The sequence below is a fragment of the Crocuta crocuta genome, unplaced genomic scaffold (genome assembly GCF_008692635.1).
Source record: "Crocuta crocuta isolate KB4526 unplaced genomic scaffold, BGI_CrCroc_1.0 scaffold340, whole genome shotgun sequence".
In the NCBI taxonomy this organism is placed as follows: Eukaryota; Metazoa; Chordata; class Mammalia; order Carnivora; family Hyaenidae; genus Crocuta; species Crocuta crocuta.
Window position 1 is genome coordinate 4,126,861 of NW_027530642.1, and position 16,103 is coordinate 4,142,963.

General features: G+C 49.0%; 1 protein-coding gene across 4 annotated transcripts in view; it reads right to left on the minus strand.

The window, feature by feature from the left end:
- Nucleotides 1-16,103, minus strand: part of ABLIM3 (actin binding LIM protein family member 3) — a 110,250-nt gene that overhangs the window by 15,950 nt on the left and 78,197 nt on the right. For 3 of the 4 annotated variants that reach the window (XM_077769036.1, XM_077769037.1, XM_077769035.1), the window contains exons 9-10: nucleotides 8,494-8,552; nucleotides 6,345-6,416 (exon numbers count right to left, since the gene is read on the minus strand). In XM_077769036.1, the coding sequence (XP_077625162.1) occupies nucleotides 6,345-6,416; nucleotides 8,494-8,552 (131 nt within the window). Of the gene's footprint in view, nucleotides 1-446; nucleotides 477-2,052; nucleotides 2,209-6,344; nucleotides 6,417-8,493; nucleotides 8,553-16,103 lie in introns of all 4 variants that reach the window. The other variant, XM_077769038.1, reaches the window with a different exon arrangement.

Consider the following 16,103-nt stretch of genomic DNA (forward strand, 5'->3'; position numbering starts at 1 on the left):
GGCCCGTGGCTCCAGGGTCTGGCAGGCAGGTGGGGGAGGGACATAGAATCCAGGACTCGAGGGGGCTGAGGATCCAAAATTCATGGTGCTGCCCTTCTGAATACCCAGGCCCCCTCCCTGGATTACACGCAGAGCCCAAGGAAAGCTGTAGACAATTATTTGGTGCCTTCACCCATCACTCAGTCCCTTGAATAGAACCCGTAGGTCAGGTGCCTGGAATCCTGGCCAAGGATCAGAGGAACATCAGGGAGGCGACACTGATGAAAGGGTCACACTCTACTGTTTACACCGCAGCCACCTCCTCCAGGTCATGCTCCTAAGTCTCCCGTCTGTACCCTGGTTGGGGAGCACCCTAGGGGGCTGGGGAGAGGGGAAGCCAGCGGTCTGCTTGGTCAGCCTAAAGGGACACAATTATAAAAAAGGTCTTCCTGAACCGGCCCAATTACCTGGGAGTAGGGAGATAGTGTTCCCAGCGACTTAGAAGCGAAGAGTTTGAAGGCCATCGTAGAAGGAGCAAAGGAAAGAGAGGAGGGAGAGAGGAAGACGGTTAAGTAGCTCAGTGGAGAGTGCACAGCTGCTCCTGGGCCCCCCTCCCCAGACGGCAGGTGCGCTTAACATGCTGGGATACCAGCAGTGCCCACAGGTAGCAGGAAACCCTGGGATGGTGCCCTCCTCCTCCCAACAGGAAACCAAGGCCCAGACAGGGCACGGGGGTGGGGGTGGGGGGGGCTCCAGGCCTCTCAGGTACAACGTGGCAGGGCCTTTACTTGGACCCAGGCTTCTCTGCCACTAGCTCAGAGTCATTTCCTGACCCTTCCTTGTCCCTCTACCAGTTCACGACCCCTCTGTGGTTCACGACGACAGTGTGCAGGGCGGGGCGACCCAAACGTAAGGCCAATGAAGGCCAGGCTGCCGCCATCACCGTGGGAGTTGGGCGGCGGGGGTGTGTGTGTGTGTGGCGGGCTGGCGATGGGGCATCCCGGCTGCAGAGGGTGCAGCCCGCTCAGCCCCGGGGACACCTGCCCAGTGTTAACACAGCTCCTTAAGTTCCCGAGATGAGCCGGAAAGGCAGGTCGTTACTGCAGTCTCTCGATGTGTAAATATTGGCAACTGCCTTACGTGTTTAAAAGATTCTTTGGGAGAGAAACAAAACAAGTCTGGGAGTTGGCTCTGGCCTGTGGGGCCCATTTCTGGCTCCAGGAACATCAGCGTCTATCTGACACGTGGTCCCCTGTTCCCGGCCCATGTTAGAGGCCAGAGCCCGGAGAGTCTCAGCACTGGGCTGTCCAACCGAAGAAGCCTTATCCCTTTAGAGAGGAAGGGAACAGTGCTGGGCTGGGGTCAAGAACCTGGGCCAGGGCTCCTTTGCCTTTAAGCCATCTCAGCCCAGCGGCCTGGGGTGGGGCTAGAAGCTGCCTGCGATATAGACTGCCAGGAGCTTCGGGGCAACAGCCGCCCTGCCTTCTCCAGAGAACACCTACTCCTGTCCAGCCACCGTTTAATTATTTCAAAACCCCTCTAATGCTGAGTTTCTAAAAAAAATGACTCTTGCTCTGAGCATAGGGACTTAAGGTCAGGTGCAAAAACCAGAGAACCAACCTACCAGGGATTATAAATCTAAGGCCACTGAGCCTGTCAGGGGGTGACAGCCATGGGCTGTGTATAAAATTACTCCACTGGAAGAAAAACAACAGCTCAAGTGGAAAGTGGCCACAGGTTCTTGGCTTCAATGCTGGGGTTCTCAGGGGGCGGTGGAGACTGGGGAGAACTGAGGAGCCCATGTCCTGTCTATAAGAGGCATTGCTCCCCCCTCTCCAGATGGTGGAAATGCTGGTGTACTGTCACCTGCTCTGATTTTTCAAGAAAAGTCAGATTTCTGGATGACATTGCTTGATTCTGAAATGTTGACTATAGCTTCCAGTTTATAAGAGTCCAGGGGCCAACTCTGTGGAGGCCGAAGTGTCTGCCTGTGATGGAGTGGCCGGGGACCCTGTGGGCCTCCTCTCTTTCGACAGCCCCCCCCTCCGCCGAGAGAGGGGCGAGACGCCATACCTCTCCATAGCCACATCTCTCCAGCATCTCGTCGGACATGTATCTGGAATGAGGCTCGTAGGAAATGAGGTCAGGGCGTTGTACCTCGTAGATGGACTTAACCTTGGGGAGAGCTGCCAGGTCTTTGTAATTAAGGATCTCATTATCCACTTTAGCCTGGGCAAGAGGAAAGATATAGGAAAGAGGCAGAGAGGTAAGAGGGAAGAGAGAGGGGAAACAAAAACCAGGCACAGGGGGAACAAGCTCTACAGTTTCCATTAAAAACAAAGTAATAGGATGGAGGAGGAGGAGAATGTTAGAATCAAGCAGGTGTTAGAGGCCATCCATTCCTAACACTGAGTGAGCACATTTTATGTGTGAGGCCCCATGCTTTGCAGGAATTATCTCCTCTAAGGGTCCCAAGGCCTCTGTGCAGTCAGTGTCAATGCTATGACTATTTTCCAGATGAGGAAACTGAGGCTCGAAAGGTTCTGCACTTTGCACTGTTTAGCCAGTAGGTTTGGATCCAGTCTGAACCCCACAGCCTGGGTGGGGACTGCCTTTCGACCCCCCCCCCCTTCCCAGGAAGGACATCCTCACTCATGGCTCCTTGAAGATGATGGAGATGATGAAGACAGATTTAATCCCAGAAAGTGAAACCCTAGCTGACATTTGGTGAGCACTCATGACAAGCCAGACTGTCCTAAGTCCCCTGTAGAGATTTACTCCCTTAACTCCTACAACTCACCATGCTCCTAGTAGGCACTAATATCATCCTCAGTTTTTGAATGGGGAAACAGGCACAGAGAAGTCAATGAACTTGCCCAAGGTTATACAACCAATACGTGGCAAAATAGGAATTCCAACCCCGCCAGTCTAGCCTGGAAACTTGCCTTGTCCATCAGCCTCTGCTAGCTTGGCAGGGTGGGAGCTCACTGTCTTACAGTTGGAAGACAGGTGCACTCAGAAAACCGGCCCTGTGTGAACTGAGCTGAGCCTCCAACTACTATCTGACATTGGCTGAGTTCAGCCTTCTAGAACTGCATGGATTAAGAGACAGCTTCCCCTTGCGTGGGGCAGAGCACCTCTCATGGCTTTTGAAGCTGTGTCCTCTCCGTGTCTGCCTCCTCCAGCTGTTCCTCTGTGATGGGCTTCTGCTGTGGTCAACAAGGATCTGTCGCACCATAACCACTGTGGTTTGCGCGGTCCTGACGTGAGATACATTGTGAGGCCGCTAGACAGAGACTCTAAGGAAACTGTACTGTCCTCATAACATTCTTCCAGGGCCTCTGGGCCCCCGGCGAGCCTCAAGCCAAAACTACTGTAGACAGGGCAACTTTCATGAAGACCTTATAAGTACTGCTGTTTGAAACACGTTCCAAGGTCCTTCCGCCATTCTGTCCTGGGCCCAGCCCCCCACTGTTTGAGCACTTTGCTGCTCATTCTCTATTGCTTCTAGAGCCACTGTCCACTCCTCCTTGCCCTGATTTGGGCTCTGAGGCTCCGTGCGCTACATCGAAGGCTCCATGGATTTCAGTTGGGTTGGGTCAATGGGGGGCACCTGCAGACTGGGGGGTGATGGAGAGAGAGGCCATGTGCCTGTGCCCCCTTGGCACTGCCCTTGCACCACTGGCTGTGGTAGGATGGCTCCTGTCCAGGGCTGCCTTTCACACTTTCAGCTTCTGCCAGACCTTCTCTTCAGGCTTGGGGTGGCAACAGCTCCTGCTGCCGTAGACCCTGGATGCCATACCTTATGCCTTGTGGGTCCTCTAACCCTGCCTATACCTCTGTGAATGGTCCCTTCCATTCGCCTTCCTCAGTGAAACCCTTAGAAGAGTGCCATCTCATGTCTGCCTGGGTCAGGCACCATGTCTGTATCAATTCGAGGGTGTCTGGGTCAAGGGAACCTTACTAGGTGAGTCCACTTGCTGAAGCAACTGGTGCCTTCGTTGTGGGATGTTAGGACTTGACCTTGAGAGCTCTTGGCATCTTGCAAGCTTGTCTTGACCCATCAATATTCTTCTCAGTGCTTTAGTCCAAACCTCAGAAATACTAAATTTATATTTCTTCCTCTAGCCACCGTGTTTATAAGGTTATAAATGACCCTTAGGTTTAGAGGCTCAGTGATTGAACAGAGGCATCCCAACATAATTAGCCAGGAAGGAAGGAAGAGAACATGTGGGGCTGGTGGAAGACAAACCTCTTGAAGATGATTCTAGCAGTCAGTGGCGGAGGGTGGGGGGAGTGGTGGTGGTGGAGCAAAGCTGGAACGATCCTGCCCCCTCCAGGCTCACTGAGAATTCTATTTTAATACCAAAGCTCAGTATTTATGAAAATTAAGCCAACACTCTATCCTTCTGTTATCTCATGTCCCCAAAGTGACTGGATGGTCTCTTCCCTGAATTTGGAAGCCATGTTTGGAAGGGTCTGATTGAAAACACGGGCCCCATGACGTGCAGTCATTCCCCAGAGCAGCCGAAGGTGAGGCATTCTAAAAAGTGAGGAAGGAGAGTACAGAAAGGGACCAACGTGCCTATGTGAGCCTGCGCAGGTAACTGATCTCAGTGGGCAAGCCCCCGGCCGGGTGGCACAATGACAGCTGTCCCCAGCTGCTCTTGTTCTTTTGTATGAAGCTGCTTCTCAGAGGCGCAACACTGCGCTCTTTCTCCAGGACTCCAGGGTGAACACCGTCAGGGCTAGTTTGCTTCACGAAGGTTAGCAAGGCTCCTCAGAAGCAGGGAAGACCAGCCAGGGATTAAAGGCATTAGAGCACTGCTCTGTGTATGTCCATCCCAAGTCTGTATATCCTGGTAACTCTGCTGGAGACATGCTCACTCTGTCAATAACCTTCTCACGGTGTAGGCCCTGAAATTAAGCTCATTAATTCTGCTTGTGTCTGGCCCCATTCATAGCACCGAGGGGACGATCGTCTCTCTTGTTCTGGACAGGACTCTTGAGTGAGTGCAGCCTGTGATCAACGCGTTCATCTTCAGGGAAAGCCACAAGGCAATATTTACTGTATTGAACTTGCTGTCAATAGTAACTCTTATGTCTGATTTTCATTTGAACAGAGGAAGAAAGGAAAGGAAACAGTCCCATTAATGGGCATTATCCAGGGATCAAGGAGGAAACTGGATGTGGATTTGAGGTAAAATAACGATGGAGCGGTGGTGGTCAGGGGCCACCCAGCGTTGGCTCGTTTGGAGACTGTATCGAAAGCTTCTTATCAGGCATGTAGACCATACCCCCCACTTTCACTTCTGCTCTCCTTGGCCCCTCAGACTTGGGGAAGGCTGGAACGGTCTGCAGTCAGATGGCCCCTCTCCTTTGCTCCTCTCTGGCTCTGCCTTCCCCACCTGCTTTAACTTCTATTTCTCTCTCAGGTCTGAGCTTAAAGGGTTCTTCCTCAGGATTCTTCTTCCAGTGGGTCCTAGACTGTCTGTCCCTCAGCCCGTCTGCACCATCATTAGAGCAACTTGAACTTTTTCTTCCTGGCACTTCTCAGAACTGTGACTGATTATGCATGAGGGAATGTAGTCAATGCCACGAGGCCAGGTATCAAGTCAGTGCACTTCACCACCATTTTCTAGCACAGACCCAGCACTTAGCACACATTTGTTGAATGAATGAATGAATGAATGAATTAATGAATGAATGAATGACATATCCAAGGGACTTCTGAGCTCATCCAACTCAACTCTTGTCTCCTCTGCCATATCCCTGCAAACGACGAGTTTCTCTGTGCGAATGCTTCGGGGATGGGATTCAGGGACACGCCTGTGGTCTTTCCTATCTCTGAACTTATGTCACTGGAAAGCTTTCCTTTACATTTGCAAATCCTTTACTTCATGTTTCCACATTCATGTGGCTTCTTCCTTTCTTTCTGTGTCCTTCTCACCCACCCCTATCTCCACACAGACCTCCCACCCAGTCCCTACTCTGAATACCCCTCTGGCCCCAGATTCTGGTCTCACTCTTGCCTCAGGTAAGCAATGGGGAAGGAGGCACACCACAGTGTCTTGGTGCTCATCAAGGGCTCTTCTGTCTTTGCACTTTCCTGTGCTCCTGCTACACTTGATCGTCCCCATAACACTGTTTGTATTAGGCTGTGTGATTGTGAAGGCACGGTTCCTCTCCTCCCTGTGCCCTACTGTGTCCTCAGGATTTAGCACAGAGTCTAGCACGTGACAGGCACACACAAGACATTAGCTGGATGAAAACCTCGCGGCTATCTTTGGGTGTCCTTAGGAAGTCTTTAGATCCCCGGCCTGGGGCTAAGGAAGGCCCCTGGGTGCCCGAAAAGTGATACGTACGCAGATGACTCGGTTGGGTGACCCGATGCTGGAGCCAGGGGGTGAGATGGAGGTTTCGGACGTCCGCCTATGCTGTGGGAGAGAGGAGACAGGAGTGAGAAGGCGCACCTCGAGCGGGAGGGGAGGAGGGGCAGGGAGGAAGGGAGGTGGCTGTGCAGGGGACAGCGACAACATTGTGAAATACACTGGTTGGCTTTCTGTACTTTCTCTTTATTTTCTGCCTTTTTAATTCACGTCTGAGTGTGAATGAAATTGGAAATGCACAGGACTTCGGGCTGTTGGACAGAATTTGGATTTGTGATTGCTTTTTTTTTGACATATTTTAGATAGGCATTTATTCATAAAACTTGTCATTGGGGGTTATCCTGCCAATAATGTATTTGCTTGAAATGAATAAAGTTGGTCAGTACTTATTCCTTAGCAGTTTATTGATATAAAATGTACCAGCAGGTTAAACTTCAGGCAATTGCATAATGTATTGATTCTTTATGGGGTCTCCATTGCAAGTTAACATCAGCCTAAGTGATGAACTTAAAAAGTCTTTCTCTGGACAGTGGCAATGATGTGTTCGTGGTTCCCTCAGCCAAACGGCACTATGTCAACCTCAGTGCAGCCACGAGAGTGACAGCATGTTGTAGATGAAAAGCAAACAGACCGGCGACCAAGAATCTCTGGTGAACTATGTGATTTTAGACATTCCAGATTCCTGATCTCTAAAATGAAGGGGCTGGCCTTCGGGATGCTAAATTTCCTGCCAGATTTCTCATGCCACAACTTAGAATGAAACCATTCTAATTGGGGCTCTCGAGTGGTGTTTCCCAAACTATGGATCACGAACCAGTGATCCTAGGTGTGGCTCTGGGAAGATGAATTTAGGGGGAGTATTTGATAATACTGAGTTGCAGAATGGGTGTAATATGTAAATGTGTATTTCATTCTTCTTGGTTCGATCAAGGAGGAAGTCTTAACTTAGAGCTCATACATTTTAGCAACTTTCTCGACAGTTCCATTTGTTTTGAAACGAGAGTATAGGCAATGCCATCTAGTTGGAATTTCTAAGATTTATTTTTACGCAACATTTCATTTGCATTGAATGTATTTTGTGGTTGCCTTCTACTATAATAGCAAGTGATCCTGGTTTTCCAAGCGGTGGTATAAAGTTTATTTTAAAACAAGTTTGGTTACATAAAGAGCAGTGGGTTGATTTAAAGAAAAAATATTGGTACAGGTGGTTCACAGCTGTGGCAAAAGCATCGAGGTCATGGCAGGATGACTGAATTTGAGAAATGCCACCAAAAAGTGAAAATTGAGGAAGAAAGGGCAATTAGGTCTTTTTGCATCTTCAATGGGAGAGGACTTGGAAGAAACGGGGAAAAACCCCTCACGCCTCAAACAAAATGATGATATCAACTGTCAAAACGAAAGACCAGTTCTTTGACAAAGTGTAGAGGCATTCTGGACATAATCAAGGGCCTGTCCCCAACACATGCCCAGGTTTCTCCTCCACAGCATCGAGGACTCCGGAGCTGGGCTCCTCCCTGCGGTCCTTGGATGGAGAACCCAGATTCACAGGACTTCTTGGTACTAGTGAGAGCAGTGACTCACAGGGACGCAGGACTCAGGTGTCCCGGCGTGTGCTGTGCTCCTGCCGGCAGCTTTACTGTGGGCAAACCACCACCCTCTTTCGACTTTGAGTTTCTCACAAGCAAAGAGAAGATAAAATTCCTTGTCGCATCTGATCCGTGGGGTTAAAGCAATAAAATCAGACAGTGGCTGATGCTTTGCAAACTGTCAATTCGTGTGTCAATACTAGCATCACTAATGAATGACGTCAGGCTGGGGGAAAAACCCCAGCACGTGGCCTTCAGAGAGCCATTGCTCTTGGTGACTGATGCTAAGGCAAAAAGCCTTGCCCCAGAAACGCTAAAACCTCACATCGATACAGTGCTGCACGGTTTTCAAAGTGCTCTCACATGCAATGTCTTTGTCCCCTCAAAAGCCCCACGCGGCAGGTGTTACCGTGAAGGAGACCTAAGGATGCGGGCATACAGTTGGGAGCGTGCATGCTAAGGAACAAGCCCCTACCAAAGCACAGTGCCCCCAACTGGTGGCAAAAACTCTGGTCCATTATCCCTGCCAGCTTGCTTACCTTTAACTTCTTCTCTGCCCGGGCTGCCTGTTTGCAGATGGGGTGCCACACCTCAGAACCTAAGGGGCCAGCAAAACAACGAAGGCTCAGACCTTTCATACCTGCTTGCTTTCTTGCCATCCTCACCTCAGTGTCGTCCCTTGGCAGCTCATGTGCCCTGTGCAGCTGCCGGGAGGCCCCCAGGCGTCCCAGGCTCTGCTCCTACATCGATTCAACCACCCACACTCTTTCTACCTGTCCACATCCTACCCGTTCCTCAAGGTCCCGGTTCCACGCAGCATCTGCCTGCAAGCTTGCTTACCTGGCAGCCGGGAGAGACTTCTCTCTTCTCTGGGATCCATCGTTCTTTGTATCTCTCTTAACACATACGACCTCACGTCACAGTAGCTTGCGGATTCGTTACCCTAACTAAATTAGAAGCTCCTCAGGGAGGGGCTATGCTTTATTCATTGCTGGGCCTCCCTCAGCACCCAGAATGGGATCGTGCTCTCCGCAGAGGCCCCGTACGTGTTTGCAGGGTGAACAGATGAGCGGATGATTGGCAGTGAGTGACAATAGCAGGTGGTCAATAAATATTTATTGAATGAACGAATGACAGTGGAGGTGAAAGAAAGTGACAGGCCATGGGTGAACTCCAACCTTCTTTCTCTTCAGAGACGCATGACAGTCTACTAGATCTATCATTTGAAGGGGAAGACATTCTGCTTGAGCCCACTGTCCTGACCCGCTAATTCCTAAGGGGCTCCAGACTCTTCAAATATAGTATGTTGCAAATGCCCACATTTTATCGTGGAGAGGCCGACTTGGAAAGGCATGAGCAACAGGTGGCTGGTCACATGTTGGGAAGAAGCCCCAAATATGACACATTCCCCAAAGAAGAGACAGGTGTCCTGGATTAGAAGGAAAAATAGGAACATATTACCCCTCTGGTGTCATTCCTCTTGTTACTAGCCCTAAAAGGAAAGGAGCCAGCAAATGGCTGGATTCCTGAGCACCCAGATGGCATTTGTTTGTCTGACTTTGTTTTTAGGATACACTTTCCATTATGGTTTGTTGCCTGGAACTCCCAGGCCTGGGATGCTGGCCAAGCGACAGGGGCGTGGGGTAAAGTTGAAAATTTAGTCCCCAAAATGTAATACACAGAGGATAGGTCTGAAGGTGAGGAGCCTGGGGTCTGGTTTCTGGAGCCTGGATGCTTGCCTCTGCTTGGTCCCAAACACATCCTCTCCCTGGGTTCCGGTTTCTTCGTCTAAATAACAATGAGGTGGGGTTTGGGTGGTCTCAGAGATTACTTTCATCCCCAAAATTTTAACTCTACGCCCAGATCGTCATTTATGAGGTAGGGATCTTTCAGTTTTGTTCGCCGAGTTTCCTGTGAGTTCCTAAGAATTCCACAGTTTAATTCTTGCTAGCGTGAAGTGCACTGGCTCTCGGAGCCCAGTAGAGGGACCCTGGGTCTGCGGGCTGGAGCCTCGCAGTCACAGGGTGTTTCTGCCACCAGTGATGGGTGGGGATCCTTGCTTTGGGGAATTATTCGAGAGAGCATTTCCGGGTCTGCGAGGCTGCTGAACCACCAGGAGTTGTTTACCCCCATGGCTCTGGCAGGAAGCACATGTTACAGGTCACTGTCGGAAGTGGACGAGGGGATACAGATGTCTAAGAAGGTCACGAGATGAAGTGAACGAGGCATATGAAGGGAAAGGGCCAGACAGAAGTTCTCACGGGGGGGAAACGGCGTGTAAAGAGGGGAGGCCAGACTGGATGGTGTCTCCACACCCCCTGACACAGGCTGTTCTGACGGAAAGCCGAGCTGCAAATGGCTACAGCCCCAGCATATAGGAACGCAGGTTTCTAGAAGAAGTGGGGGATGGAGTGGGGAGAATCAAAGGGGAGGAAGAACATATGATTAGAAATGAAAAGAAATCAGAAGTTTGGGAGTCGGCAGGAGAGCATGTAAATGAAACAGGGAAGGAACTTGCTAGTGGTGAGCAACAGATGTAGGTAAAGTCAAGTCAGAAGAGGTGATTTGTTCATGAAGACCCTTAGGAGATGGTGGCCGGCTGGGCTTCCGCCACTAGCCAAGAGCTCAACCACATGACCCTGACAGAAAGACAGCATCCAGAAGGCCATTATAGGCTTTCTTCTCAGAGCTTAAAACAGTCTCTGGCTTATGTGTGTTTATTAAAGACATAAATGAATGGCTGGTTGGATCCCACCTCTGAGAGAGAAAGAGAGGGAGAGAGAGGGAGGGAGAGATAGAGAGGGAGCGAGAGAGAGAGAGACAGAGAGAGGGAGAGAGAGAATCAGTGGAGGAGGGGCAGAGAGAGAGAGACAGAGAATCAAAAGCAGCTCCAGGCTCCCAGCTGTCAGCACAGAGCCCAACATGAGGCTCGAACTCACGAACCGCGAGATCATGACCTGAGCTGAAGTCAGAGGCTTAACCAACTGAGCCCCCTAGGCACCCCCAGCTCTGTATTTTAAAACGAGACACAGGGTGAAAGGTACCCAAAGGATGATGGTAACCAGGACGGAGAGGGGACCCAAAATGAGGCCATAAGGCAGGGTCTTCACTGTGGAGAGGAGACTAGTTAGCAGAATGGTGAAAAAGGCTTTTCATATTTTAATGCCTCTCTGTGGGAAGAGCAAGGAACTTGTTCTGTGTGTCTTATAACAAGGGCCAAGGGCAGAAGTTTCAGGGAGTGAAAATTTAATGTCTGAGGACTAAATGGGTCCCTTTGAGAGTGAGCTCCCCGTCCCCAGAAGCATGTAAGTACACATTGGGTGGATACATGCTCAGCAGGGATATTGTACAGGAGACATATAATGAAGTAGTTACACTGATGTCTGTAACTCCCTACCCTTGGAGATTCTGTGTTTTATCTTCACAGATTTCTCTGTACAGAAAGAATGAGTTATTTGCCCCTGTCCAATGATCCCACTCCTTATGTAAGGTTTAGAAGGAGTAGGACCCCTCTAGATCCAGCTGCAGGGACTGTAGATTCTCAATAAATACTCATTGGGTGAATGAATAAAACAAGAGAAACATGATATTCTGACTTCGCTAAGCTGGGATTCAGAGGCCGGGGTCTGAATCTCAAAGCTGTCCCTCAGCCTGGTGGTAAAGCCTCTTTTTTTTTTTTTTAAGTTTATTTACTTATTTTGGGCGGGGGAGGGGCAGAGAGACAGGAGAGACAAAATCCCAAGCAGGCTCCGCATTGTCAGTGCAGAGCCCGATTTGGAGCTCAATCTCACCAACCCTGAAATCATGACCTGAGCCGAGTCAAGAGTTGGACGCATAACTGACTGACTGAGCCACCAGGGCGCCCCGTGTAAGGCTTTTCCTAATTCTTAGCAGAGTCAGCATCAGCCTTATCTCTCTGGCTGGTCACAGCACACCCCACTGTTGGGGTTATTTAATGTTTGGGAACCCACCCATCTCTCTGCTCGACCTTGAAGTTCAATTTGCCAATNGCCATAGTCTTGCAGACCGCCCGGCCAGGGTTACAAACACAGCAGTGACTGAAAGTGGCCCACCTAAAGGTCCTATTTGGCCGCCACGGTGTTTTTAAGTGAATGCTTTTGGACCCCGCAGGTGGCCAGCGACCCCTCCCCGCTGTCTGCCTCCCAGCCCTTCTTAGTTCATTTAAGCGGGCATTTAGGTTTTCAAACCCGGCTCCTAGCCAGGGTGTCCTCTTACAGCAGGTTTCTTCTCCGGATTTCTCTTGACCACAGCAAGGTGAGGTTTCTCTGCTTTGATGTCAGCAGCCCTGCCCTTGTGACCTAGACTTGCTAGGATCTTGGATTGGCTCTTTCAAAATCCCTGCCTGGGCCAACAAACCACACCCTGGCATATCGTTCAGCCATAAAAAGGAATGAAGCACTGATACATTGTTATAGCATGGATGAATCTGGAAAAGATAATGCTATGCTCAGTGAAAGAAACCAGACCTAAAAGCCTACAGTTTGGAGGATTCCATCTCTATAAAATTTCCTATAAAATAGGTAAATCCATAGAGACAAGTGGCAGATTCGTAGTTGCCAGAGAGACTTGGGGGTAGGGGATGGTATTTACTCTTCTCTTCCCGGGAGCCGTGGCTTGGTGGGTGGGGCGCGTGCAGCAGGCAGAGGGCTGGCGGTGCAGGTGGAGTTGCCGAACAGAAGCCTGGCTTGGCTGCCAGCACTCCCCTCGGGGAGTCTGGGCTTGCGCCCAGGGATGAGGGCACCTCAGGAGAAGTGGGAAGGACCAGTGTACTTGGAACTGATATAGATCAAGTGGGCTCGAAGCTTACTAAAGAGGTTGAGGGAGAAAGCGCCCGGCTGCCACGAAGCCGGTTAGACGCAGGGTACCGGGCAGGAGGAGGGGAGGGCAGCGGCGGGACCCGGGTGCAGAGGAGTTCACAGGAAATAGTAACTGCGGGTTGTCATAGTCGGGACAGTAATTCAAATGCATGGGTGCTTACCGTGCGTCATGCGCTAAGCATTCTTATTATTCTTATTGTTGTTATTATAACTAATATTTAGCAGGTGCTTATGCAGGTCTTCTGCTATATACTTTATAATAGTAGTACTTTAAAAATGAACCATGAGAACTAACATTTATTGACCAAACAGGCTAAGCCCCTACGATAAGCACTATTCGTAATGATGGTAATCCTGACAATAGCCAGCATTTTTTAGTGCATGGCATAAGGGGAATGGCCATTCTACATTACTGAATGTTTATATCAGCTCAGACTGACAGGGCCGGCTGTCCCAGGGTCTGGGTTATAAGCCTTTATCATGTATTTGCTCATTTAAGTCTGGTGACGTGGGCCTCGTGTAATTCCTGTTTTCAGACGGGGAAATTGGGGTTTAGGGAGCTTAGATGTCTTGCCCGGCCATCCAACACTGTCTCCTCGCCCTGGCCTGGGTGTGCTCATATGACCAAGTCGGGCTCCTCCGGGTCTCTCTGGGATTCCTCTACTGAAGCTGGTGGGGAACGCTGCCCCTCTGTGCCCATGGAGCCCTCCTTTCCCAGCACGGAGGCAGCCAGTGCAGGGCGAGGGTGAGGCCACACAGAGAAAGAAGCATGGAGCAGAACCACCTGCTGAGCGCACCTTGTGCGCTCCTCAACCCAGCCGTGTGCTGCTTCTAGATGCTTCTCAGTTCTGTGAGATGATCAATGCCCTTTTACCTAATGTTGTTTCTGCAGCCTAAAAAGTCCAGCCTAATAAAACATCTCATTGAGCTAGAGCCCAAGTATCTGACAAGTTCTTGACTTGCCCAGCGGGCAATTTTGTTTCGCAGAAAATAGAGGAAGCAGCCAGGGAAATTGCTACTCTGGACCTAATTCTGACCAACGTGGACAAATTGGCTGGTGAAGTAGATGTGACATGTAACCGGTGAGAACACGGCCACATCGTCTTGAGTTTGAGGCGACCCGAGAGAAGCAGCAAGTTGGAAACAGACTTTAAATTACAAACCTTAAACTACTACGCTATAATATTTTCTATAGGATTCAAGATGTTTGGTAACCCTAAAAGTCTAAAAAAAAATACTGCAGCTCATCCAAAATGAAAATGTATTCTATTTAAAGTGAAATATGCTTAGTAGTTTCAGACTTTAGGAGATATCAATATAGTACGGTAACAGGATATGTTTGAAGAACCTAAAATTATGTAGCAGGATTTGGGGAAACATGGGATTTAAAGTTTTTAAGCATTACTCCTACAAACTAAGCTGTCGGTAGAGAGATCCAATTTAAAATAACAATGCTAAACTACTAGATTATAGCAATCACTAATAGTACGTTAGAGCCTTTTAAAGTGTGGTTTGATGAATGCGTAGATTATGACTGAGGGCTGGTGTTCTACAATCCATAGCGACGGGAGGCACCTGCCTTGAACATCTGCTTGCCCCATGCATCTCTTTTGAGGTGCTTGTCGAAGGAAAAAGAAGCCTCTGCTATCTATCAATGGCATCCCCAGCTGTGCCAGAAATACCCGCCTCCTGGTACCAGGACCTTATAGCGTCTGCACTAATAAAACAAACAAACAAAACAAAAACCAAGAAACGACGTGATTTGAAATAGAAGAGATTTTGGTGTAATTATCAAAGCAAGCTTTCAGGGCTCCGTTTTGGATTCGCATTAACACCGAACTAAGGCTCCTTTATTTTGGGCCGTGGATACCTCTGAAATTTTGATAAAAGCCACAGACCCTCTCCTTAGAGAAATACACCTGCACGCAAACTTTGATAAGCAATTTCAGGGGACTCATTGAATTCAGAAGGCCAAGTACAAACCACAGGTTAAGAATTCTGAAAATAAATGGAAGACAGGGTCTTAAACAAAGCCTAGTAAGATAGGCCAGCCTAACCTGGGCCCAGGAACACAAACGTTCTAGACTTTCTTGTTTTCTTAAATGGGGATGTTAGTGGTGTTTAGCAGCACTGTTGTAAGGATAAAATGGGATATAGCATTTAGAGCTCTTAGTTCTGTGCCTGGCACTTAGTAAGTACTTCATTAATTATCAGCTAATGGCCTATTGTTATTATTATTAGCAGGACCTACAGTTTATTACAATACTTTCCTTAGCAGAGTAAGGTTTGTCAGAATTTCATAAAAAGATTTCCAGCTTGTTGGTTTTAGTTAAATATATGAATGAGGACAGAGACCTGTTTAAAACTGTGCAGCTGAGCTCCTGGGTTCCCAGTGTTCCTCTCTCTCAGGTCCTTAGAATCGAGGTGTATTTAGTGTAAGAAAGAAGGAGAGGAACAAAGTCTATCTTTCCTTTTTCCTGAGCACAGGCATTTTCAGAATAAGACCAAAATCTATCTCATGAATCACATTTGGGGTTTAGAAAAACTCCCACCGACCCCGCAGCTGTAACCTTGTGATTTCAGTATGTTTTGCCCGAACCTGCGGCATTTTGGCGATTATTTTGCTGCACAAATTCAATGACCTAATTTCCTGGTGAAGCCCAAATGAGGGGTTTGGACAACAAACAGATTAGAAACCTGGCATCTTTACAAAAACAGTTGAAAGACTGAATGAACAAGAGAACTTAAACCAAAGAGAACTTGCTTGTCCCCCCACCCCCACCCCGGACACCCCCTCCNCAGCCGTCAGCCTTTTCCCAATTAGAGCTCATCAGAAAGCCGTCATACAGCCATTAAAGCACAAACAAACTGACCAAATGAAGTTCTCGAGGCTGGTTTCCAGTGCCCTGCTGTGTCCCGCCAGGGAACTGACGACACTGGGATTTCAGGGGCGCCTGGGTGGCTCAGTCGGTTAAGTGTCCGACTCTTGGTTTTGACTCAGGTCATGCTCCCACAGTTCATGAGATCGAGTCCCGCACTGGGCTCTGTGCTGACAATGTGGAGCCTGCTTGGGATTCTGTGTCTCCCTTTCTCTCCCCCTCCCCTGCTCATGCTCTCTTTCTCTCTCTTTCTCAAAATAAATAAATAAATAAACATAAATAAATAAACATTAAAAAATTTTTAATTAAAAATTAAAACATTAAACTTTGCAGCCTTCCTGATGCTCTCTCTCATGTATGTTGCTTTGTGGGGGCACTTAGCACCTTCCCATTCATTCTCTTTAATATTCACGAGGACCTTGTAGAGCACAC